The following is a 24,002-nucleotide window of genomic DNA, read 5'->3' as shown; positions in this document are numbered from 1 at the left end:
GACTGCTGTGGTTTAACCCCAGCCAGCAACTAAGAACCACACAGCTGCCTGCTCACTCCCATTGCCCCAGTGGGATTGGGGAGAGAATTGGAAGAGTAAAAGTGAAAAAACTCCTGGGCTGAGATAAGAACAGTTTAAGAATTGAAATAAAATAAAGTAAAACAGTAGTAGTAATCACAACAATATAATAATACTAGTAATAATAGTATACAAAGCAAGTGATACACAATGCAATTGCTCACCACCCACCAACTGATGTCCAGCCAGCTCCGGAGCAGCAACCACTGCTCCCTGGCCAACTCCCTGCAGCTTATATACTAAGCATGACGTCACACGGTATGGAATAGCCCTTTGGTCAATTTGGGTCAGCTGTCCTGGCTGTGCCCCCTCCCAGTTTCTTGTGCACCTGGCAGAGCATGGGAAGCTGAAAAGTCCTTGACTAGCATAAGCAGTACTTAGCAACAACTAAACCATCAGCCTGTTATCAGCATTCTTCTCATACTAAATCCAAAACACAGCACTATGCCTGCTACTAGGAAGAAAATTAACTCTATCCCAGCCAAAACCAGGACATTTAATTACATGACTCTGTGCTCACTTCAGACTCTGTGAAGAGCAATGGATACTTGTGGGGTGAAAATGAACAGGGTGAGGGGAATGTTGTGTTGTCAGAGTGTTTTTCTTTTCATTGGCAATAATGATAGCTGAGCCTGATTTGTGCAGATATAAGTATCTCCACTGAAAAGACATTTCTTCATTTCAGAACTCCTTTGCCTTTTAAGTTGCAATGACAATCATCTGATTATGCCCAGAAAGGTGATTTGCATCAGTCTGAAATTGTGGCTCTACAGCAGTAATGTAAGTACTTTCATTTCTTTCCCATGCACTCACTATTATACTCTGACTCACAGAGAATTGTGCTCAGGTTCTTCAGTCATTTCCAGTTCAGGCTATGCTGAGTATTGTGTGAAAAAATATTAAGGAAGTAAACCACTTGTGTCTTCCTTTTCCTTTTGGTATTTCTTAGTAAACTTGGGCTTATCATGTTCCAATTGTTACTTCTAGTGGGGTTTTGCATGAGAGCAGTTTTCTTCTTAGAATTGCCTCATTCTTTGATCTCTTGTTCACATTTGTGAGATATACTATCCAGGCTAGTTCTGCTTTTCTTTTTTTCTTTCAATTCTTTTTAACAACTATTTGCTTCAAACTCTGACAATCCCCTCTTACCACACAGCCTTTGTTTTAGTGATAATGCTTATTTAGTCCAAATCACATGCAAAGACCAACTGAAAAGGCCTTGATAGTCTTTGTCACACTCAGACACCCTGAAAGCTTCTGGCAGCAGTCTCTGCAGGAGGTGTGTCTGAATATAATACCTGTACAGCAAAGTTGAAAGGGTGAGCAATGACCAAAGTGACATGGCAAATGAAGACAACAAGTCTCCAAAGATTAGGCTACAACCTCACAACAGTAATGTGTTCCGCATTATAATTACTAAATCCATAAGGCCTCCCACAGCATTAAACGTTCCCGGACCATTTTTGAATAGAAAAGATCCCAGGCCTGGCTGCACTCCATCTTCATCATCCTGACAAGTCTTGCTCAGATTTAGCAACCTTCTCTACTGACCTCTTGATCACAATGTTGTCTTGGTTTAGCTAATCTTCTTTCTGTGCAAACAGGACATATCAAAAACCCAGCCACGTGGTCATAGGTCTGATCTAAGAGGAGATGATCAATGTTAGTCTTCCACCCAGCACAAGGGCCATGTTTGGAAGAAAAGCACCTCTTCAGCACCCTTTCTCCTGCAGGCATAGGTTAGTCTAGGTGAGATAAGGTAAAAGTATGTACACCAGCTGCAAGTGTCATCTGCTTCTGTAGCACTATATGGTCTAAACCAGGTAAAAGTTATATTTTGGTGCAATACTGTGGTGGGTTAGCTTTGGCTAAGAGGCAAACTCCCACCCAGTTGCTTGCTCACTCCCCCTCCTTAGTGGGACAGTGGGAGAAAACAGAAAAAAATCAGGAATGAGAGCTCATGGGTTGAGATAAGGACAGGGAGATTTCTTACCAGTTACCACTGTGGGCAAAACAGACTTGACTTGACTCGGGGAAAATTAACTTTAAATTTAACTTTAAAATTAACCCCAGTATGCCCCGTGGTGTGTATCCTCTATATCTTCTCTGTAGAGCAGAAGAACACTGACTCATAATGGCTGAGATATTGGTCCATATAGATGGAGTGTAGGACCTATTCTCTTTGAGTTGCTGTACCTCCCAGGACAGTTTCTCCACAGCTGATACAAGGGAAGAAGAGACACTTTCTTCATATTCCTGGAATCATCTAGCCACTTCATCCACTGTTGGTGTCTCTTCACCTTTCTGGACAGTATTGCCAACAAGTTGGCATACAACGCTGGCACACTCTGTACCAACTTCTGCCATGCGGGTCATGTGCAGTGGACTTCATCTGGATCTTTGGGTAACTGGTCATTGTTCAGGTCACTCTAAATCACCTCCAGCACAGCTAATTCACTCAAGTACTGGATACTTTCTCTGTGGCGGTCCACTTGCCTGGGCAATATATAACATCTTCCTTGAAGGTATATCTTTCCATCATACCTTACAGGAGTCACCTCCAGAGGCTGAGGGCTTGTGCTCCTTTTCCAATTGCTTTGTCTTCCCTAGACAGGGATCACAGCTGTTTGGCTTCCTTACCCTCTAATTCCAGGCTACTGGCCCCATTATCTCAGCATTGGAGCAGCCAGGTGACAATGTGCTCACCTGCACAACAATTGAAATATTTTCATATAGCTCACAGCTCACTCAGGGATAGGGATCAGGTGGTTTCTGTGTCATTTACGAGTTCCTCCTCCTCCTCCTCCACCTCTCCTTGTGATGGCCCTGGTTTTTCATCATCTCTTTCTAAATGAGTTGACTTTCACTTCCAAGATTCCTGATTGTGTACCTCAAAATGAACTGGCATGGCTCACCACCTCATGGAAATGGAAAGAAAGATTTCTTTAAAAGGACAGGAAAAAATAAATAGCAATAGTTGGTCAGTTCTGCACTTTAACTTCCCTGAGTTATACTTATTTAAATGATCACAATACAGCTGAAAACTTTGTTTTCTTTACCTTGTCTAAAGTTTTCTCCTTTTACTAACTGCAAAAGAATAAGTCCATCACATGAAAAGACCTTATGTCTTCACATATGACTCTTCTTTCTGGTTGATGCCTGCTTACACAATGCAGGGCCTCAGAAAGTGATTTTTTTTTTTGAGCTTTAGAGAACCTTGTGAGCTTCTGCTGTGGTTTCCAGAAACATTAATTTCTTCCACCATTTCTCATGACCAATCAGATGTTGAATAGCTACTATGAGATTTGTATGAACAGCCAGTCTTTGAAGGTATTGATCTATCAGACAGTACTTGGAAGCAATTGCAGCATTATGCAACACTAACTCTAATTCCATTCTAACCCAAGTGGACCTTGATATTAGATCATATTGTCTGAGGTGCTGTAATTTTACTGGGCTGAAGATCAGTAGTAGTTAGAGACAAACTACAATGTACTGCTTTGCCTTTGTGATCCAAAGCTCATTTTAAGATTTGCACAATGTCAGTGCTCCAAATACTTCACTTTATTGGGCTCAGACAAACTCCAATATCAGCTGTTCCTAGATCTGTCAGAATATTGTCCAAGGGTTGTCTTGCATGCAGATAAAAAAAGCGTATTTTCCCTACAGGTCTTCTAGTCCAGATTCTGTCAAACATTTCTGTTGTTGAACGTTCTTATCTCTGTTCTCTTCTGGTAATCCTATAGTAACTTCTGAGTGCGTCTCCATTTGCATTGATATTTGTTTCTGTTGGATAAAAACTAGATTATGCACAACATCTGCATTCAATGGTATTACAGATTCTGAATATTGTTACAAGCATGCTACTTATTTGGGATTAGAACAGATTATTTACTCTGTCATACAACTGGAATACACAGATCATATGAGTTACTTTCTCAATCTGAAAGTTGTTCACAGGCAAATTTGCTTAGTTCTTCTGAGCCCTAATTTTGCTGCTTGTCACCCTCCAGGATGATATGACTATGTACCTAAGGTTTATGTCAAAGTCACAGTCTAGCTTTCAGAGGTTATATTTATTTGTTGAATAAAACAGATTACCTCAGCACCATTCTCCACAGTCTTCTTAACTCTTACAGTATGTCCAAAGACAATGTCTTTGCTATTTCAGGTGTCAGCAACATTTGAGATACTGATATGTTCCATATGTTTTATTCAATTTATCTTTCATGGAAGTGCCATCAACAGTCATCTCAACCACTTGAAATCATCTAGACAGTAATTACACAGCTATGCTGAAGTCTTCCTGTCAAAGGTATATTCAGTGTTTGTAACAGTTTGGGGACAATGTTCTCTTCTTTTTCTGTTAGCGATATTAAATATATATTTTTTTTTTTTGGTGATCATTGGTTGCTGTGATTTTTTATTTATATATTGAATACAAAGACCCCTAAATAGCAGTGTATGCAGTTCTAGGGTGGAGGGAGAAAGAGAATATAAGTTAGATGGTGATGATTTTTTTTTTTATTCTGCCAGTCCATATGTGATGGCCATAAGGGGTATTATTAGTTAATTTGCTCACGATTACTAGTGAAAAGGGCACGAAAGGATTTTTGCACAGAAAAGGCAGTAAATGTGACACTTTTGGGGTCAAATTTGGTCAAATAATTTTGGCCAGAAGTGTCATAGAAATGACTTTGAATCTTGAGAATAAGAGACTTGGCTTCAGTCCAGTTCTGGAGCTCTTGGACTATTCTTTTCTGAGAAGATGACTTAAAGAAAAAGAGGAACACAAACTGCTCTTGGGAGCCAGCCCAAGGCTTGTGGAATGAACTCCAGGTGCAAGTTTAAAACACTTCAATCTTGTAATTTGTAATATGATTATATAGCATATGTACATCAGTTTTACCATACAATTGTCTTTGAGAAGGTAAAATAAGACAAAACAAAACAACCAACACCTCTTGCCTCACAATTTAAATTGTGATTCATGAATTAAGGTGGTCCATAGCTTCTGTCAGAGTTTTCAATCATGTAGGTATATTTATACAAAAAACCAGAATACACTATTGGAAGGCATACATTTTTCCCATGGGAGAAAAGATGGCATAACAGCTCACATTGGCAATTGTTAGTTACATTGCTGAATGCACTACTAGAGGATATTTCCATATTGCAGTGTAAGTAAAATAATAAAGTAGGACAAAGTAAAATTATTAGAAATCCTGCAGAGGCTCTGAACAAGTGTTTTGAGTACAGAGGATAGAGAAAATCCTCATTACATTTTTCTGTTTCAATTACGTTTCACCCTAAAAAACACAGTCTGGGCAGAGCTGCACCTTCTTCTCATGCAATCTTACCATGCTTCCTAGAGTACAGTTCACTCTGTAGCTTCACCGGAGTTACAAGGATCTAGACCACTGCCTGACTAGTACATTTTTACCTCTAACTTATACAATGACAGACAGTGATAAGAAGCATTGAATGGGCCAGCCACAGAGCTCATTTAATGATAGCCACACAAATATTGCAAATATTTGTTTTCTATTTTGCCCAGTTGACTAAAGACTTGTAATTTTCCATGAGATAAGCTATCACCTGAATTTACAGCACATCAGCGGTTCCAAAGTAAACACCTCTGTACATGGTTTTATCCTGCAGCAGGTGCACAGCTGGGGAAGGTTATGTTGCGTGCATTGTGGAGCTTCCTCTTATTTGCCATAAGAATGTGCATTTACTACAGCATAGCCAATGACTTGCAGATCTCCATAAAACTTTTCCCTTTGATAACTTGCCCACAGGCTTATACATGTAATATCCCATAATGGACTATTCTGCAGGGAGTCAGGGTGCTCACTCCTTACAATGTTGGCCCATTGAGTGTGGATACGCTGAAACACTTCGAGGCACACTTGAGATAATAGTACCCTGAGGATTTTCTCCATCCTGTCTACTGAGATCATTGTCCTGTAACCTCCACAAGCTTTCTGTTCTCTTCTGGCTTCACTAAAAACATTGTGCATACCTTTTCCCCAGCTTTTCTTAAAAATGACCTGCTGCTCTAAAGGTAATTTTGTACCATTCCAATTGCAAGTAATATCATACAGGTCAATGTAGTGAGAGAAAAAAGACACACACACTCTACCTGGTGGTGAGTCTCATCTGCAGCTAACCAAGTTTTGATATGATCTGAAGGATATGGAACAGGCATGGTTAGAACTTCCAGGCATCTATACCTACAAGACAGTGACACAGACATGCGACTCAAATGCCTGCAGGAGCAGAACAGTCAATAATGCTTTGTAATAGATATGCCAATTAGACAGCCATCTACTGTTTCTAAAGCCATTCTACCCTTTCTTGTTTCACTGAAGACATTTTTCTCAACATTTTTCCCAGCTCTTCTTCAGCCTGACTCTTTTTTAGGCTGCTAGAGATTTTTAGCCTGCTAGAGATTTAAGGCCTGTATAGATATGCACAAACATATGATTTCGAAGCAAAGCGAGAGCTTGTGGCATGCTACTATGTCTACAGCTAAAAAATTACTCCTACATTTTCTTTTCATAATTAAAAATATTACCTATAAAGTACAATAATCAAAGAAAGAAACATCAGATGTCAGGGAGCAGGCATAGCATCAGAAACATCTTTTAACTCATTTGCTGGGGTCTAGAAGAATTTGGGTTTGAGAGTGAGTGGTGTCTGCACAGAACCATGAAAACATTTTGTTTCATCACAAAGGATTATCTGTTGGCTTTGAGTACTATGTAAATTTTCCACCAAAAAGATCTGCCAGCTGAATTGCTCTCTTGAGGCCAGAGTCACTCCTCATTATTTGACCAGAATATTCTTTCATGTTTAGATGCAGATGGCTTTCAATTACATGTTTTGTTTGCCTCAGGGGATACTTTTTATTATGTATTTTTATATTAGCTCTTTCATATTTATAGTTCCTTCAGTCTTTGTTTACTGAAAGATAGAGAACATGATAACTTCTTTTATCCTAATCAGGAATAATATTTAATCATTAATTAAATAATCAATTTACTTTTAACAGAGGTTCCTTTTACATACTGCACGTTCCAAATATTAAGGCATCTTGAGTTACCATCCTATCCGGAAAAAGTTTATTTTTCACTTCAAGAAAGCCTTCTCTGCCATGTCAACAGGAAAGCCATGTAGTCAGACAGAAAAGCAGTGGCTTGGAGCCAGCTGGCTGCACTACATGTTGGTGGGTGTAGGACCACTACTATTACTTTGCTGTACCAATAGTACAGCAAAGTAAATTCCTTCTGTCAGCCTGACTTCCCTTTTTTATTTATTTCTTTCAAACTGTCCATCTTAGAGTAAAAGACTGCTTTAGAAATACCCATGGATTATGAAATGAAAGTGGGCAACGTGGCAAATGCTGTTCATCTTTGGCATGATTAATGTTGGTGGCCCTGAATGCAGAAGTTGCAAAAGCATGGGGCAAAGTCACACTGAGGGTAGAGGGCAGCAGTCAGAGTAAGATGAAAAAATTACATTTATAGTGGCAGAAAGACATCTGAGACTAGGGTGTGAGACTGGAGCTCCAGGGACTGTGACAGGAGCTGTGAGATGACAGTGATAGGGCTCACTATCTTACACCAGGTCTTAACACCTAGCACTCCTTTGTTAGAACAACAGTCTGAAATGCACAATTAACTGCTTCTTGTAAACATAATTTGTCTGAGAAGATCTGTGTTTGACTTTAATCCATTGTATGGTTTGTTTACCCTCACCCTGACCTCTCTTCCACCAGAAATGCATACTACTTTCCAGAAACGTACATTACCTTCTACATGCACATATCAGCAAACCTCCAAGGAAAATCAGGAGACAAAACAACACGAGGCTTAGCAGCATGACATCCACTCTCTTTTCTTAAAAAACAAGAGGGAAAGGTAATGTTAATAATGTGGAAAAGGGTAGTTCATAAATGGATGAATTATATATTGACTCATAAATATTGCACGATTCCTGAACTGCCACAGATTTAAAGAAATATTTCCCAGAGTTTTTTTAGGGGAAACAGGCACTTCTGACTTCAGTGCTGTTCCTTCCTCCTCCTTTGAGCTCTCAGCCTTGCTGCTGCCTCAATTCAGCACTTTTGCTAGTTTCCTCTGCTCCAGTAGACTCCATCCTCTCCTTTTCCTGGATTTCTGCTCTTACATGCTGGGCATGACCTGTCCTGCCACTGGATACTTCCATCCAGCCTTGACTCCTCTGGATATCAAGCCCTCTGTCCATCTGCTATTGACACTCCTGCTGCTGGCCCAGCTGTTTCTGGATTCCTGCTATTGCCACCTCCCATCTCCACGCACCACGAGCCCCCTGCCGCTCCTGCCTCACCCCTTCACAGCTGTAACTGGTTTAAGGCAAAATGAAAATAAAAGCTTTTTGTCAAACAAAATATTCACTTTGACTTAAGAAGCAACATTTGGTTTTCATTATATTTTGCTTTTTTAAGCCTGCTAGGCATAGTCCTAAAGAAATGCCAGCAATACCTATTAATACTGTTCAACAAATACTACTGCTGTGTACCTTGCATTCCTTCCTCCAAAATACCCTAAATACCAAAAAGCAATGTCTTTCATTGACTCAAAAACATATTTTTGGCAAATTTTATTTTTTGTTTAATACCTAGCTTTAAAACCAGAACTAGTGTGGACTGCTTTGAACTTAAGTACTTTGAAGAAAAACAGACAGGAACAGCTCTTAAAACATTAATAGTACGAGGCCAGTTTTACACAATGATTTTAGGATCAAACTAGATCAAATTTAAAGAACAAAATAATTGTACAAAAGTTCCTAGTTTGAACCCATCTGTAGTTTAAAACCAAGGATATTATGAATTTCCACAAATTTGGTATGAAACCAAGGAAAAACTCAAAAACCTCTGGGCAGAATGGTGTATAAGAATAATCTTTATGTACTACTAAAATACAAAACTATTCTTTATTCACTTTAAGATGAAAAGGGAGTTTTTTCCCTTCTTGTATTTTGAGATGAAGGCTCAGAAAATATATTTTGAACAATCTCTGGACTGTGTAGTAGAAGTTATTTTGTTTGAGGTAATTGTTCTGCATCATTCTGCTAATGCCGTATCACGTACACACCCAAGAGAAGAGGAAGCAGTGGTCTTTACATCAGCCAAACCACAGAGATTTGGTTCTCTTACTTTCTTACCTCATGCATTTTGGAAAGGAGGAAGAAAAAGAAGCACATTTTTTTTTAAGTAGACCATTTTATGGTGGGTTTTTTTCAGATGCAAATGCTTAAACCTAGTCTCAGACAACAGTACTTTGAAAGCAAAACAAGTGGCTTGGTTTGCAAAAATGCAGAACACCTCTGAATTACTATTAACTTCAAAGCGATCTATGAATGCTCAGCAGCTCTAAAAATTAGACCAATTATTTCAAGTTTCTATATATGAATAAAGCTGATCAAACATTTTTTTTTTAGCAGAAAGTTTCTATACTGAACAGCCCAGTTCAGTTTAAATTGTGGGTTTTTTTCAAGGGCATATGCTAATTCCAATGGAAGATGAATGTGTTTCCCATGAGAAAATTAACAAATTCTTTTCATGTCAAAGGAACATTTCAGAACAAATATTTTAGTTATGTTTTGAATTATGTTATTTCATTTTGATGTTTCAGCTTTTTTAAATGGAGGCTGAAATGCCTCTTAAAAATGCATTCTTAAAGAAATGTAGCACATTTCCTAGATGAAACATTGGAATGTCATGTAGAAGCAAACAAAAAGCAGGTCATTGCATGGTCCTTCAAGGCTTTCAGCAGAAAAATTGACATATTCCAAAATAAAAATACTGAATGGATGTTTTTTCCTTTCACGTTACTCCATAGAAAGATTCAATTTTTTCAATTCACTGTGTCTATGAAATTAGGTATGTGACTTTCATGGAGTTACCATGAATGATACTAATAATACCAGGGGTTTTTTTAAACTAGGCAGTATTAAAATGCATTTCATAATGTGCACTTATACATGTTCCCAATTAGAAGCAGACAAAATAATTTCAATGCAATACAAAATAAAATGGATGGAAAACTTTCTCTAGGCATCAAAGGAGATATTTAAAGAGGTTTGCCTGAGCATTGACCCCTCAATGTAATATACTCATAGTTTCATTTTACAAAAGCCACTGACCCTCTCCAAGTACGAGAAGGAAGAAGGGAAATTGCTGTATCATGGTGAACTTGTGTGTATGTGCAGTATGCTCCAGGGGTAAATCAACACGCTGCACTGAACACATACAGATATTACAGCTTATATGTAATGGCAGTCTTGTCCACCATAAACTTTTCTGAAGTGGAGGAAACATGCTGTGATTATTCAGCCTCAACAACAGCTGTAGCGGGAGCTGGGAAAACAGCGATGTTGAAAACAGTTGAAGGAGAGTTGCAGCTGCTGGGAGTGAGGCTTGGTGGGCTGGAACCAGGATGGGTGACTGTTCAACTCCATTTCCTTCTTCTGGTGAGAGGCTGGCAGGAAGCAAGTAAATCTACATCCCCCCCCCAGGAAAAACCCTTCAAATTTCCCCTCCCCCCACTGTTTACACATCAGATGTGTCCGGCCTGACCCCTCCACTGGCCATGCTATGGTCCTAGGCTCTCTCTGTCTTCAGTGAGAAGAAAGCAGCATCTCCAAAAGGCAATTCAAGTCTCTGATGGCCTGAAACATGTTCTCTCCTTCACCACAGTAAGCGTGTGGAGCAACTAGGTTTCTCTCTCCAAGCATTTCACAAGTGAAATGCTTTTGAAATTAAATGAATGAATCTGGGCCAAAAAAGATGGCAGCTGAGAGATGCCAGCAGACCAGTGTGATGTGGTGAGGTATCTGATAGAGTAGGCAGGCAACATCCTATAAATCCCACAACTGAATTTGCATTCAATCCATTGCAAAAATAATGTCTGGCCTTGTATTTCCTGTGTCTTCAGAAAAATACGTACTTGAAGCTCAATAGATCAAAAAGACTTACTCCAAAATATGCAGTCTGTTGCATTAAATAAAGATATTTATCTTGTTTTGTTTTACTGCCAATAGTTTTGTAATTTGTTTTTTTTGCATGTCAGCGTACAGAGACAAGTCTATGCACCAGTTTCTCTCCATAAATATAGTGTCACTGCATTATACTACTTCCCCTTTACCTAACCTGACATCAGGAAGCTGCTGCATGAGGAGGCATTTTTCTCATCATGGAAAGCACAAGTTTTCCTTGTTAGCACATGAATGCTAAAATCTAGTCATAGGAGGTGAAGGAATAGTATTACAAAGTTCTTGTTTAATTTGTGCTGAAGTGAGATGTAGGGGCCAGAACACATACATTTAAATGAGAACTAAACCTTTTCCTACCTCTGTCAGATAAGAAATTATTCCCCTGATATAGTAAAAGAAATGTTAGACTTAGTCCTTAAGGACTATGTGATTTGATGCATGTTATGACTTTTGTGGGTTTCTTGGCTTACTAACTCCAGTTGAAAGCATTTATGCAGATGCTTGGGCTGTCCATTGCAGGGCAGTCAGAGGGGGTGTTGTGAGCTTTTCAGCTGCTGACCATTATTATTTTCTAAAGGCTGTCAAAAGTCAGATGTAATTTACCTCAGGAGAACAGCCCTGTGCTAGACTGCCTAAGGACCAAGGAAGTACAACTCATTAGACCAAGGACTGCCTTTCCCTACAGTGCCTAGAGCTGTGTGAGCCTGGTGTGTGCTATCAACTTCGAGGTACTGTTATGCTACAATAATACAGCAAAGAGAAGAACAGATGCAATAATGAAGTACATATGTTGAATGGTTATAACATATCTAATGATAAGGGTTATGAATAGTAAATACATGATAACTTACCATCATGAATAAACACTGGTTCACTCCATTCACTCCAAATCTTGTTTCTTATGCATATCTCTTTCTTTACCCTCACTTGTGCTGCAAATTTGTTTGATGGCTTACGAAATGGGTACTCATATTTCTCTGCAGTGACATCTACAATCTACCAAGATAGGGTTAGGGGGTTATTTTAGGTGATTTCACATTGCAGTCCAAACTGATGTAAATGTAGGGATGTCAAATACTATCATTTACATCTCAAACCTCATAGGAAGATACTTTCAGAATCAGTGTTTATGTCCAGACACAATCTAATTCTTACCTGGCATGTGTTAGAACTCAGGACTGAAAAAGAAAGAGAGTCTGGAACTGATAAGATGGAAGGAGGTATCTGCTATAGTAGACCAGTAAGAATTTGAAATACTGATTCCCCTTTCATTTTTTATCACATCAAGTGTAGGACGACTACAGTAACTATGAAACTGCAAGTTTCAAGGTTTTGGTGTGGGTAGTGTGCTGTACTTGGTTGTCTGTTAGAATAAAAGTTTGCATTTTTCAGCTGCCTGATGGTGCGGGATGCCCACTATTTTAGTCACCATCTTGAAATATCTTTAATTGTGCTTATAAAAGAAAGCACATCACTTCCAAAGATCAAGCCCACGCAAGGAGTGTCAGAGTTCAAAACAGAGGGATCTCTAAATTATTCATCACTTTTGAAAACTGAAGCCAACTGCTGTAAATAAACAATGCTAAGAATTTAAGAAGGAACAAAAAAGAAACCAGGAGAGGAAACTCCTGCTTATAAAAATTAACAATAGCACTACAAGGCCAACTTTAAGAAAAGGTGTTTTCCTCATACTGGTGCAGTATGGATTTGACCCTGTGTACAATGCCATTTCCTTCTCTTCCTTCACACTCTTTAACATCTTTCCAGTTCTGATGCCAAAAATAGGTCCAAAAGGTCACATGCTAAGTTCTTCAAAAGCAAGTAAATATGTGGGAAAGTCCTTGGGTTTTCAAAAGCAAACTGCAAGTGACTATGAAGATTAAGTGCTAACCAAATGCTGTGCCTGAAAATTTCTTCCTAAGAAGCCAATAATAAGCTCCTGTCATCATAGGAAATTACCAAAATGCAGGACTGAAAGACTTCTTATAAAATTACGTAGGCCACCTTCTGGCAGTCATGATGTGCAGCAACTTTCAGTCACATCTACCCAGAGCATTCGTGGAGGATGTTTGTCTAATCCATTGTTAGTAACTTTGTATAGAGCCATCCCCAAGCAGCCTGAGAAGCCTGTTCCTGTGCTAGACTTTTCTTGGAATTAGGACACTTTTCCTAAATTTTAGCCTATGTTTTCCTTGCTTCAAATTTAGCCAGTCATTTTTCATCTTACTCACAAGTTGGCGTGGGTAAGTATGATCCCTATGCTCTTTTATTTACCAGAAGACTGTTAACACAAGTTACAGTCCTTTACTCTAGACCATGTCCCTCAGTCTTCCACTCCTACAGTGCATTTTCAAAGCTTATGCTCATTTTGATAACTCTCACTGATGTCCTCTGAACTTTTTTTCAGCATATTTATATTTTGTGGTGGTGCCCAGTGCACAGTTTGAAATTACAGATGAAACTCAGTAGTTAGAAGGGGGAATTAGTCACAACCTACATCTTACATGTGACATGCCTGTCATATATACTTGAATAACATTTGACCTTTATGTAATAACATGGAATGATTGACTCAGTTTGTGGTTCAATGTAATCCACAGAGTCTTTTTCTTCTGCATTGCTGCCTACACATTAATTCCTTATTTTGTGTTGCCACATTTGACCTGTACTTCCTAATCACAGAATTTTCCTTATTACTGAATTTTGGCTTGTTGATTTCAGACTTACCCAACATTTCAAATTCTAATCTTGTTTCCCATAGTATATGCCAGCCCTTCCTATCTTCCCATCACCTGCAGACTCAAATCCTTATTTTCAAGCTTTATCAATCTGTATCACAGTATTATTATTTGTGTGCATAAGTATTCAGCAAGTGACCTCTTCAGGTATTCAGAATAAATAAATATAGACTTGTATATTTTAATCATTATATTCTTACCTGTTCTTCAACAAATATCTACAAGCCTGCTTAGGAGTACCTTAACACCTCAAATCATTAAGTCTCTGTGACAGCAGTTGAGACCTTGCTTTGACCATGAAACACAATCTCAGGCTTGCTCCATTCTTCTCCCTCCTGTGTCTCCTCTAATACTGTTGCAGTTTTCTTCCTTAACTTTGCACACACACACCCCCACACACACTTTTTTTGCTCCTTGTCTAGGTAATCACCATTTTAGCCATTACTAACTTTGATACCGATTCTCCTCAAATCTATCTAAAAGCCCCCTCATTTATTTTGTTGCCCTCATATGTCTTTTCTTGCTTTTTCTGCAGCTACCTCTCTCCTGTATTCCCAAGCTATCCCATCTGTGGGGAAAAAAAAACCCAAACCATGATTTTCCACTGCTGTAGGTGTTTATTTACTTTCATGCCCAAATGATTTTTCTTTGCTTTCCTCTCCTATGTTTATATCCTACAGATGTTTACAAAGCAGAGGAGCAGCTATTTAAGTCAAAGAAAATAAAATAGATTTATTCCCTTTAAGTAAGGATGCTGGACTATTTTACGTATTTGACATTTCCTTTCAGAGAGTGGAAGGTGTTAGGAAGCTGGAAACAGGGGCTGCAGTGGCCACATGAACACTGTGGATTGCAGGATCCCCCTGTTCACCTTGGGAACATCCCAGCCCTGCAGTGGGAAGAGACCCCTTACTCCCGGTCCTTCCTGCTTCGACCTCTGTGCTCTGAGTCTTGAAACAGGAAGGAAATCTGCATGGACGGGTAGGAAAGGATCAGAAGGGCCCCAGCCTGTGTCTGAACAGGATACAGTAAGTTTGCAGATGACACCAAATTGGGGGGGAGTGTCGATTTGCTGGAGGGTAGGATGGCCATGCAGAGGCATCTGGACAGGCTGGATCGATGGGCCGAGGCCAATTTTATGAGGTTTAACAAGGCCAAGTGCCGGGTCCTGCACTTGGGTCACAACAACCCCATGCAACGCTACAGGCTTGGGGAAGAGTGGCTGGAAAGCTGCCTGGCCAAAAAGGACCTGGGGGTGTTGGTTGACAGCCAGCTGAACATGAGCCAACAGTGTGCCCAGGTGGCCAAGAAGGCCAACAGCATCCTGGCTTGTATCAGGAATGCTGTGGCCAGCAGGAGCAGGGAGGTGATTGTCCCCCTGTACTCAGCACTGGTGAGACCGCACCTGTAATACTGTGTCCAGTTTTGGGCCCCTCACTACAAGAAAGACATTGAGGTGCTGGAGCGTGTTCAGAGAAGGGCAACGAAGCTGGTGAAGGGCCTGGAGCACAGGCCTTATGAGGAGCGGCTGAGGGAACTGGGATTGTTTAGCCTGGAGAAGAGGAGGCTGAGGGGAGACCTTATCGCTCTGTACAACTACCTGAAAGGAGGTTGTAGTGAGGTGGGTGTTGGGCTCTTCTCCCAAGTAGCTAGCAATAGGATGAGAGGAAATGGGCTCAAGCTGCGCCAGGGGAGGTTTAGGCTGGAAATTAGGAAAAATTTCTTCACGGAAAGGGTAGTCAAGCATTGTAACAGGCTTCCCAGAGAGGTGGTGGAGTCACCATCCCTGGAAGTGTTCAAAAAACGGGTAGACGTGGCACTTCGGGACATGGTTTAGTCTAGTCTACCCTTGATTGGTTTAATGTGGATTTGGTTGTGTAGGTTAATGGTTGGACTGGATGATCTTAAAGGTCTTTTCCAACCGAAACAATTCTATGATTCTATGATTCTATGATACCAAGGATCCAGCACGAACCTCCCTTGCTCCCTCTGCTTGCAGACTTTGGTGATTAGGAGCTTTGGGAATGGACAGGGACAAGCCCCCGGATGTCTCTGGCAGGGGTTTTGAAGTATTTGACTTGGGAATGGTTAAGGGGATTATAACTATTTGCAGAGGCGACTAGAAGGAGGCTACCTGTCTTTCTTCTGGAAAAACCCAAAGAGGACTAGGAAGCTTTAACATGTCCACATACAGACCTGACCTCCCTTTCCACATGCTGCAATGAGGGAATGTGGGAAGATGCAGCTGTGTTCTGGAAGCTGCCTAGCAGAATTAGCACTGCACCAGCATTAATAAACCCTGCTGTAATTTATGAAGGTAACATTATGTGATCAATAATATGTCTACCTCATTGCACATCTCCTTTCTACTGTGTGTAACAAAGAGTGTATGCATATCAATTTATTCATATGTTCTTCCAGGCTTTAATTGTCCCTTAAATGTTTGTAGCCAGCTTAGATAAGCCTTTTATTGTTACTGTGCACTGACTGAGGTGTGTGTTTGCTAAGTTTTAGGTTCTTAAACAAAAACACAGCTTCAAAGACAGCTTGCATGAAAGCACCAAAGATTCAGAAAATTCACATTCCAATACACATCTGAACTTCATACCCATAGTATTCTGAGTTAAGTGCTTGTTTGGGAGTTAAAATAAGAATCTGCATGAAAACTTTTCAGCTCTTATTTCCAGGTAATTTAAACATGCCACGTGGTAATGCCAGGTGACATTTAGTCACCATATGGTATAACCTAAACTATAACACTGTTCTATTTCTTACTGGTAAGACTAAGAGAAGCTGCTGGTACACCATGAAAGATTTTTAAATATATATAATGTATGCAAACAACAAGGGGCGATTCTTTTAGTGATGTATGTAGAAATAACAACAATAATATGTAATATTTTTTCTTAAAAATATTATCAAAGTAGATGCTAAATTTTGGTTTTTATCAGTACTCCCTTTTCTATAACAAAAAAGTCAATAATCTATGGGATGCTAATGTACAATTCAAATTCAAGATGAAATGAAAAAAACAACCAGTCCACCCCAATGCAAGCATGACTCTGAAAGACTTCATGAAATGTGTTGATTTTCCGTTTTTGACCAGAAAGGCAAGAAAAGTTGGATTCTTTGTGAAAGAACTTGGGATTTCTTTAGAGTTTGTATTTTAATTCCATTAAATTCAAGGGATACCTAGTGTTTATTTAAGTTATGCTATACAGATTAAGTGTATTACCAAAAAACTGATTACCTTATGACCTGTTAATTTCACTTGATACAAAAAACACTTGTTACTTGCAGAACCAATAGTAGGCGGGGGTTTCCAGTGAATTTTAATACTTCTGTTTTCAAGCGAAACTGAGACGTTGATCGGCGGGTTCAGTTTCTCTGGAAAAAAGAGCACAGAGAGACATTCTGTACCTCATGCTCTTTCTCATATTTATGCAAAACAAATGCAGTGCGTTAGTCCCTAAAATACACAGATGACTATTTTGGAGTTTATCACACACAAAGATGGTGTTCAGTGAGTGACACATTTTCTTCAAAAGTGCTGCTCACTAAGTGGCATCCATTTCTGTCTCAAAATAAAGAAAGGGAGTCTCTTTTTCCACTTATCTTTCCAGGGAAGGTAGAGAGGGTGGGCAGGAGGAGTGGGCCCTTTGAATTCACCCTCCAGAGTCTGGGTGGGTGTCGAGGGGACCTCCAAGCTGCTACAGGCTCCCTGCCATGTCAGATTATTTCCACTGTGTCTTGTGGGATACTCCAACTCTGCCCATGAGCCTAGTAGTGTAAATTCTCTTTTGTAAATGAGCCAGCAAGCACTCAATATGGAGGAAGCAAGATGTGCTCAGGAGATGTAAACAAACAAACAAAAAATACCCCTTGTGCCACTGTGGTCCAGTCACAAAGTGCAAGGAATGTGATGGCAGGTTTTTTTTCAGGGAGGAATGGGGTACAAGGTTGGAAGCAAGGGACATTTGGGTAACCAGGATTTTAGCCTTTGGTTTAAATAAGCAAGTCTACAGTCGCTGTATAGCATGATGAGTGTTAGCATGATGATCCTAGGTGTGTGCTGGAGTGCTCAAGCAGCCTGAGCCCTCTCCAGCTGCTGTTGCATTGCTGTGAAGGGAGGAACTGCAGCTGGAGTTTTCAAAAAAAGCCCTCCCGGCAGAGGCAGAAGTGCATGGGAAGTCTCCGTGGACAGGGACGAGGTCTGGGGCTGACATGGCTGCAATGTGGTGCCAGAGAGAAAAGACAGAAAGAGAGGCAGAGAGGGTGAGTGGCAGTACTAGTAGTCCATGAAGCCATTGTGCTTGCTCTGGCAGCTGTGGCTGCATAGAATCATAGAATCGTTGAGATTGGAAAAGACCTTTAAGATCATCCAGTTCAACCATTAACCTAACATTACCAAGTCCACACTAAACCAATCAAGGGTAGACTAGACTAAACCATGTCCCAGAGTGCCACATCTACCCGTTTTTTGAACACTTCCAGGGATGGTGACTCCACCACCTCTCTGGGAAGCCTGTTACAATGCTTGACCACCCTTTCCGTAAAGAAATTTTTCCTAATTTCCAGCCTAAACCTCCCCTGGCGCAGCTTGAGCCCATTTCCTCTTGTCCTATCGCTACCTACTTGGGAGAAGAGCCCAATACCCACCTCACTACAACCTCCTTTCAGGGAGTTGTAGAGAGCAATAAGGCCTCCCCTCAGCCTCCTCTTCTCCAGGCTAAACAACCCCAGTTCCCTCAGCCGCTCCTCATAAGGCCTGTGCTCCAGACCCTTCACCAGCCTTGTTGCCCTTCTCTGGACACACTCCAGCACCTCAATGTCTTTCTTGTAGTGAGGGGCCCAAAACTGGACACAGTATTCCAGGTGCGGCCTCACCAGTGCCGAGTACAGGGGAACAATCACCTCCCTGCTCCTGCTGGCCACAGCATTCCTGATACAAGCCAGGATGCTGTTGGCCCTCTTGGCCACCTGGGCACACTGCTGGTTCATGTTCAGCTGGCTGTCTACCAGCACCCCCAGGTCCTTTTCGGCCAGGCAGCTTTCCATCCACTCCTCCCCAAGCCTGCAGCGTTGCATGGGGTTGTTGTGACCCAAGTGCAGGACCTGGCACTTGGCCTTGTTAAACCTTGCATGATCCTGTGTTTCTCCATGGGCATGCATGTCACACTGGGGTTTCCTTTTTGGCTTTTCCTTTTCCTTCCCCTCCTTGATAAGTCTCCTCTCTTTGAGTAACAATCCCATAAAGTTAACAAAAACATTTCTCCCAGGGCTACCTCGGGCTTGTGAAATTGTTTGCTTCTGTCTGTCCACAAAGTTGCTGGCAGTGACCAATACCTGTCTTTGAGGGTGGATGTACACCATGAGCCATGAAAAGTGAGGACAGTAAGGAGCAGCTTTTTTTTGTTAAGTCTCTGTAGTAGGAAAGACATATTTTTCACCTCTGAAATACTATTCCCAGAGCATCTCGCCCTTCTTTGAGTATACCAAGAGTAAGAAACATTTTTTTTCACCCTTTTGTCACCCATCATCTGCAAATTTCTTCAGCCCCGCCCCCCTGCCCCCTGCTCCCCCCCCCCAGCCAGGACTGAGTTATTTTTGGGCTGCCTGCAGCACAGGGCTTGCATGAGTCCTGTTTTGCCAGACTGTACATCATGTTACTAGAGGGAGGCTTGGATTACAGGGTGTCATGGTTTAGCCCCTGTTGGCAACCAAGCACAGCACAGCCGCTTGCTCACCCTCCCCTCCACCAGTGGGATGAGGGAGAGAATCAGAAGGGCAAAAGTAAGAAAACTCGTGGGTTGAGATAAGAATAGTTTGATAATTGAAATAAAATAATAACAATAATAGTAATAAAAATTGTAATGAAAAGGGGAACAAAGAGAGAGAGAAACAAAACCCAGGGAAAAAATCCAAGTGATGCAACTGCTCTCCACCCGCCAACCGATACCCAGACAGCCCCCGAGCAGCGACCGCTGCTCCCCCGGCCAACATCCCCCACCCCCACCCCCCCCTCAGTTTATATACTGAGCATGATGTCAATATGGTATGGAATAGCCCTTTGGTCAGTTTGGGTCAGCTGTCCTGGCTGTGCCCCCTCCCAGTTTCTTGTGCCCCTGGCAGAGCATGGGAAGCTGAAAAGTCCTTGCCTAGCATAAGCCCTACTTAGCAACAACTAAACATCAGTGTGTTATCAGCATCATTCTCATAGTAACTCCAAAACACAGCACTATGCCTGCTGCTAGGAAGAAAATTAACTCTATCCCAGCTGAAACCAGGACACAAGGGCTAGTAACTCGCAGCAGAACAGTGGACCTCCAGGACTATGCAAGGGTTAGGCTGGCGAAAGCCCAGCTGAAGGCTTTCCTTTTTAAGAAGGGGACCCTGGATTCGAACAAGCCTTTTTGATGCCTCTTAACCACAAAGGTACAACTGCCTTCTCAGGAGGGAGAAGACAGCCCTGGTAATGTTGGAGCCTTGCAAGAGTAATTCCACTACTTATAATGTGAACAATGTCCCCTGCAAGCTCACTTAGATTTTGCTGTGCCCTGCCAAGGCTTGGCAATGGGTTTTAGAGGCAAGGAGAGCTAACAGGGTTTGTGCCTGCCACTGAGACAGGAGGGGAAGCTGTTGGCTGAGTAGGCTGTGACTGGTGTGCACCTTGCCAATGGCTAAAAATGGCAAAGACGGGAAGGAAAGAAGGGAGGGGAGGAAACACTGGAAGTCTGGCCTCTGCAAAGAGGAGGTGGTGGCTGCTCTGATCAGGAAGAAGGAGATTGAGTGGATGACAAGAGAAGCAGGGAAGGGACAGCCTGCTCCCTCCTACTTATCCCCCTGCTCGCTCCTGCCCACCCCAGCCCTGTGGTCCCCAGGGAGGCCCTGTGTGGCAAGGTTGCCCGAGGAGTAGCAAAGGGGTGGGATAAGGTGTGAAACTGCCAAGGTGAGGCTGGGTGTGCCCTCAGGAGGTTGTCAGGCAAATTAGAGTAGTTCAGACATCACTTCTGAACATTAAGTGAAATCTTTTGTTGCTGTGTGAAGCATTTGATGTTAAGACTGGATGTACTATGGCAGCTCTCTGCTCTGGAGGCTGTGGGTGGGATCAGACCCAGGCAGCCAGTCTGCAGTGAGCATCTTCCCAGTCAGCTATGAAAACACCTAATAGTCTTCCTGCAGATTATTCCCCCCCCCCCCCCCCTTTTTTTTTTGTCTTTTCAGGAAAATCTGATTTTCTTGAAGATGTTTTATTTTGCTAAAACAGAACATCTTGCTCATAGCTGGCTCTTATTGCAGTGTAAATCTTTGCATAAAGCTAGTAATTCTAATATATTAGAACAGAATAAATGAGGTCTAACTCAGAATAAATTTTGATAGTTTTTAATGACTTTTTTGCTATCCCTTGAGTTATGACTGATTCCCATGTTACAAGTCTGGAATATGATCAAGATGTTCATAATTTTAGTTATTTGAATCTGCAGGCTGTGCTAAAACTCAGGTGAATTTCTTACCCATGAGATTAACTCAAAATTCTCCGAGAAGTAAGGCAAAATAATTTTATATGATCATTTAAAACTGTTGATAATTAAAAATAACCATCAAAGTATTTTTAACTTAAAAATATCATCATAAAAAAATAGAAATGATACTAATGTTTGAGAACATTCATATTCTTAAATTCAGTTATGAATGAGACTTGTGTCTATGTTCCTTTTTTTATCACATTTTTGTCAACACCGTAAAGAAAAAGGAAAGGATAAGAAAGAGAAAAACTGGAGAAAAGAAGGGTATCATGCTTTTCAAATTGCATTTTCTCACACTAGCCTATCAATTTTTTAAAAAGTCAGTTACAGATAAACAATGACATTACATCAGAGAAAAAGAAAACCTTTGAGCAATAATCCATTTTGTTTAAACATTGCATAAAATTCCAAGCAAGATGAATGCATAAAAAGTTAGAATTAATATTCTGACTTTGTCACACTTCCCTCTTTCCACCAATGAAATAATCAATAAATGAACTTTTCATAATAGGTAATAATAAACAATACTTACCTATTGTCTGAGGTGTAAAAGCTTTGTAATAAGACAGTCTTCTTGAATTATTTTGCACATCTCTTACAGTTATATTTAAACTGATTTTTCTTGATGGTTGGAAATATATTTCTTTCATATGGCATCCAGTATTTTTTTTCCTTGCATTTTTTATATATTGCTGGCATTCAAAATCTTTTCCTACGTGTCTGTGAGAAGGAAATACGAGTCTTGTAAATCAAGGACTTAGGTACAAAAACATGGTTTCATACTTACTTTGCACAAGACCCTTACCTGTATGAAAAAAAGATCTGGATATCTTCAGGAGCTTCTGCTTTAATACGCCAGGTGCAATTGAAAAAAGAAATGTTATATATGATGCATGAAAGATTCTGAATATATACTGCAACAAAGAAAGGGGAGAAAAGAAAAAGTGATGTTTATTTTACATGGATTTTCTAACAACAATATGATGGTTGCCTTAACAAACCCATTATGTAGTCTTATTTCAAGAAGCATGAATAAGTGGTAAGTGAGAACAAATGGGTCTTTCAGCTTTTTGGACAATGACAACTGAGAGGCACATCTGCTGCTACCACTAAAAGCCTTACTAACCTACTTAGAGGAAAAAAATGTCCAGATCAGTGGTTGAAAGTCTCTGCTTTTTTTAAGATTTCCTGAAACCGGGTGATACAGAAGGCAATCTTCGAGAAACATGAGTTGCTAGAGAAAATGGGAAGAGTGGTTGGGTGATTCTGACATCTTGTTCAGCAGAGTTGGAGTTTTCTGAATCTGAACAAGTCTAATGAGGGAAACAATTCTGCAATATTCCAAGGTGTTATGTGCCATCTTCTTAACAGATCCGTACCAAAAAAGTAGCATGAGATAATAATGACCTTTCATAAACTATATGTCTCCAGGTAAGACAAAATATTTTCAAGAATGCTTGGATGTCTTAAGAACATGTAGGAACTAGCTGACCTGGAGGTGCCTTGTAAGTAAATTCTGTCCAGCCACTTTCCTTAATTACATCTTCTGTTTCTTTTGCAAAAAGTTGTGTTTTAACTTTAGCATTAAAACCAGAATGTAACTGAAGACGTATTATCTTTTTCTTCTCCTGCAGTCTTTCCTAAGAGGAGGAAGAAGGAATTGCATGAAGGTAGATGGTACTGAGTATTGAAAGGGAAATTCATCTACTGAATGAAGTAATACAGGATTTCACTTTAAACTGTGTGTAAACATTGAACAACTTACTTTCCTTTCATGAGTGGTATTGAAGAATTTATAACTCAAAATGTACTTCACAGTGTACTTCTCAGTTTCTTCTTTTGTCAGGTTATTGTTCCAGGACAGAATAACTCTTGAGTCATGCTTGGTAATCTGCAGAACGTTGTGTAGCCCAAGAGCATCTGCAATTACAATGAAATTACATAGAGGAAGAGAGGGTCCACCACTGTGTACCAGTAAGGCTTGCATACCCAGTAGCTCCCCCAGGAGCTTGTTCTTACATGGAGCAGGTGGTGGCTGAGCTCTGTTGAAAATGACTGACTTTAGCAGTGAGACTCATATTTACCTGTCTGCAGCTCCCAAAATGTTAGGTGATTCACTTTTACCTCTCCCAGCACAGGTCTCTGTTTGTCTCTGTGGGCTGTAGAAAGTGCCTTGACAACAAGAACTGTTACTTAATGTTTTACTTACCCACTACATCTGGTTGTCCACTTGCCAGGCTAGTGGAAAATAGTGTCTTACACTGGAAAAAACTTAATATCAACGTGACAGGAACAACTGTAACACGTGCCATGGCAAACGCTTTGGGCCACAGGTCTGCAGAAACTGAGACTCTTTAGTTCCAAGTTTGGTTGAACTTCATAGCACTTAGAACATGACGTTTTCATTTTGCATCTGTGAAATAATATGAAACAGTCACTTAACCGCTTAAGTGATGTCTGATGTATAAGAAGTAAATATGAAATGACATATGTTTAATGGGTCTTGTTGATCAGTGCCTTCTATTCCCAGGATGCTTGTATTTAAGAGCACTCTTTAACTCAGTGCCAGGGCCAAAGAGGTCAGGTGTGCCATGCTGAGCTGGTTTTGAATGGCAGTACT

The 24,002-nt window shown here is 40.6% G+C and overlaps 1 protein-coding gene across 1 annotated transcript; it reads right to left on the bottom strand.

Annotated features, from left to right (window-relative positions):
- Positions 1 to 3,741: 3,741 nt before the first annotated feature.
- Positions 3,742 to 23,694, bottom strand: LOC142597174 (interleukin-5 receptor subunit alpha-like). Its single transcript, XM_075727849.1, has 10 exons — positions 23,592 to 23,694; positions 23,148 to 23,302; positions 22,875 to 23,022; positions 22,188 to 22,296; positions 21,915 to 22,102; positions 17,107 to 17,243; positions 11,970 to 12,114; positions 7,895 to 7,982; positions 6,224 to 6,314; positions 3,742 to 3,864 (listed from the first exon to the last, which is right to left on the bottom strand). Exons 1-10 carry the CDS (start codon positions 23,692 to 23,694, stop codon positions 3,742 to 3,744), a joined length of 1,287 nt encoding a protein of 428 aa, XP_075583964.1.
- Positions 23,695 to 24,002: the final 308 nt, after the last annotated feature.

Source organism: Pelecanus crispus, chromosome 1, assembly GCF_030463565.1.
Source record: "Pelecanus crispus isolate bPelCri1 chromosome 1, bPelCri1.pri, whole genome shotgun sequence".
Lineage (NCBI taxonomy): Eukaryota > Metazoa > Chordata > Aves > Pelecaniformes > Pelecanidae > Pelecanus > Pelecanus crispus.
The sequence above is the reverse complement of the archived record's forward strand: the minus strand, read 5'-3'. Positions and strand labels throughout refer to the sequence as shown.

What these genes read in the sequence shown, in the direction of transcription:
- LOC142597174 (XM_075727849.1), bottom strand. Translation starts at nt 23,694, where the DNA reads ATGGCACGTGTTACAGTTGTTCCTGTCACGTTGATATTAAGTTTTTTC. An exon ending in TACTTACAAGGCACCTCCAG is followed by an intron (nt 22,297 to 22,874) that starts GTCAGCTAGTTC and finishes TCTTTGTTGCAG; the next exon opens with TATATATTCAGAATCTTTCA. An exon ending in CAGATGAGACTCACCACCAG is followed by an intron (nt 3,865 to 6,223) that starts GTAGAGTGTGTG and finishes TTTATCCAACAG; the next exon opens with AAACAAATATCAATGCAAAT.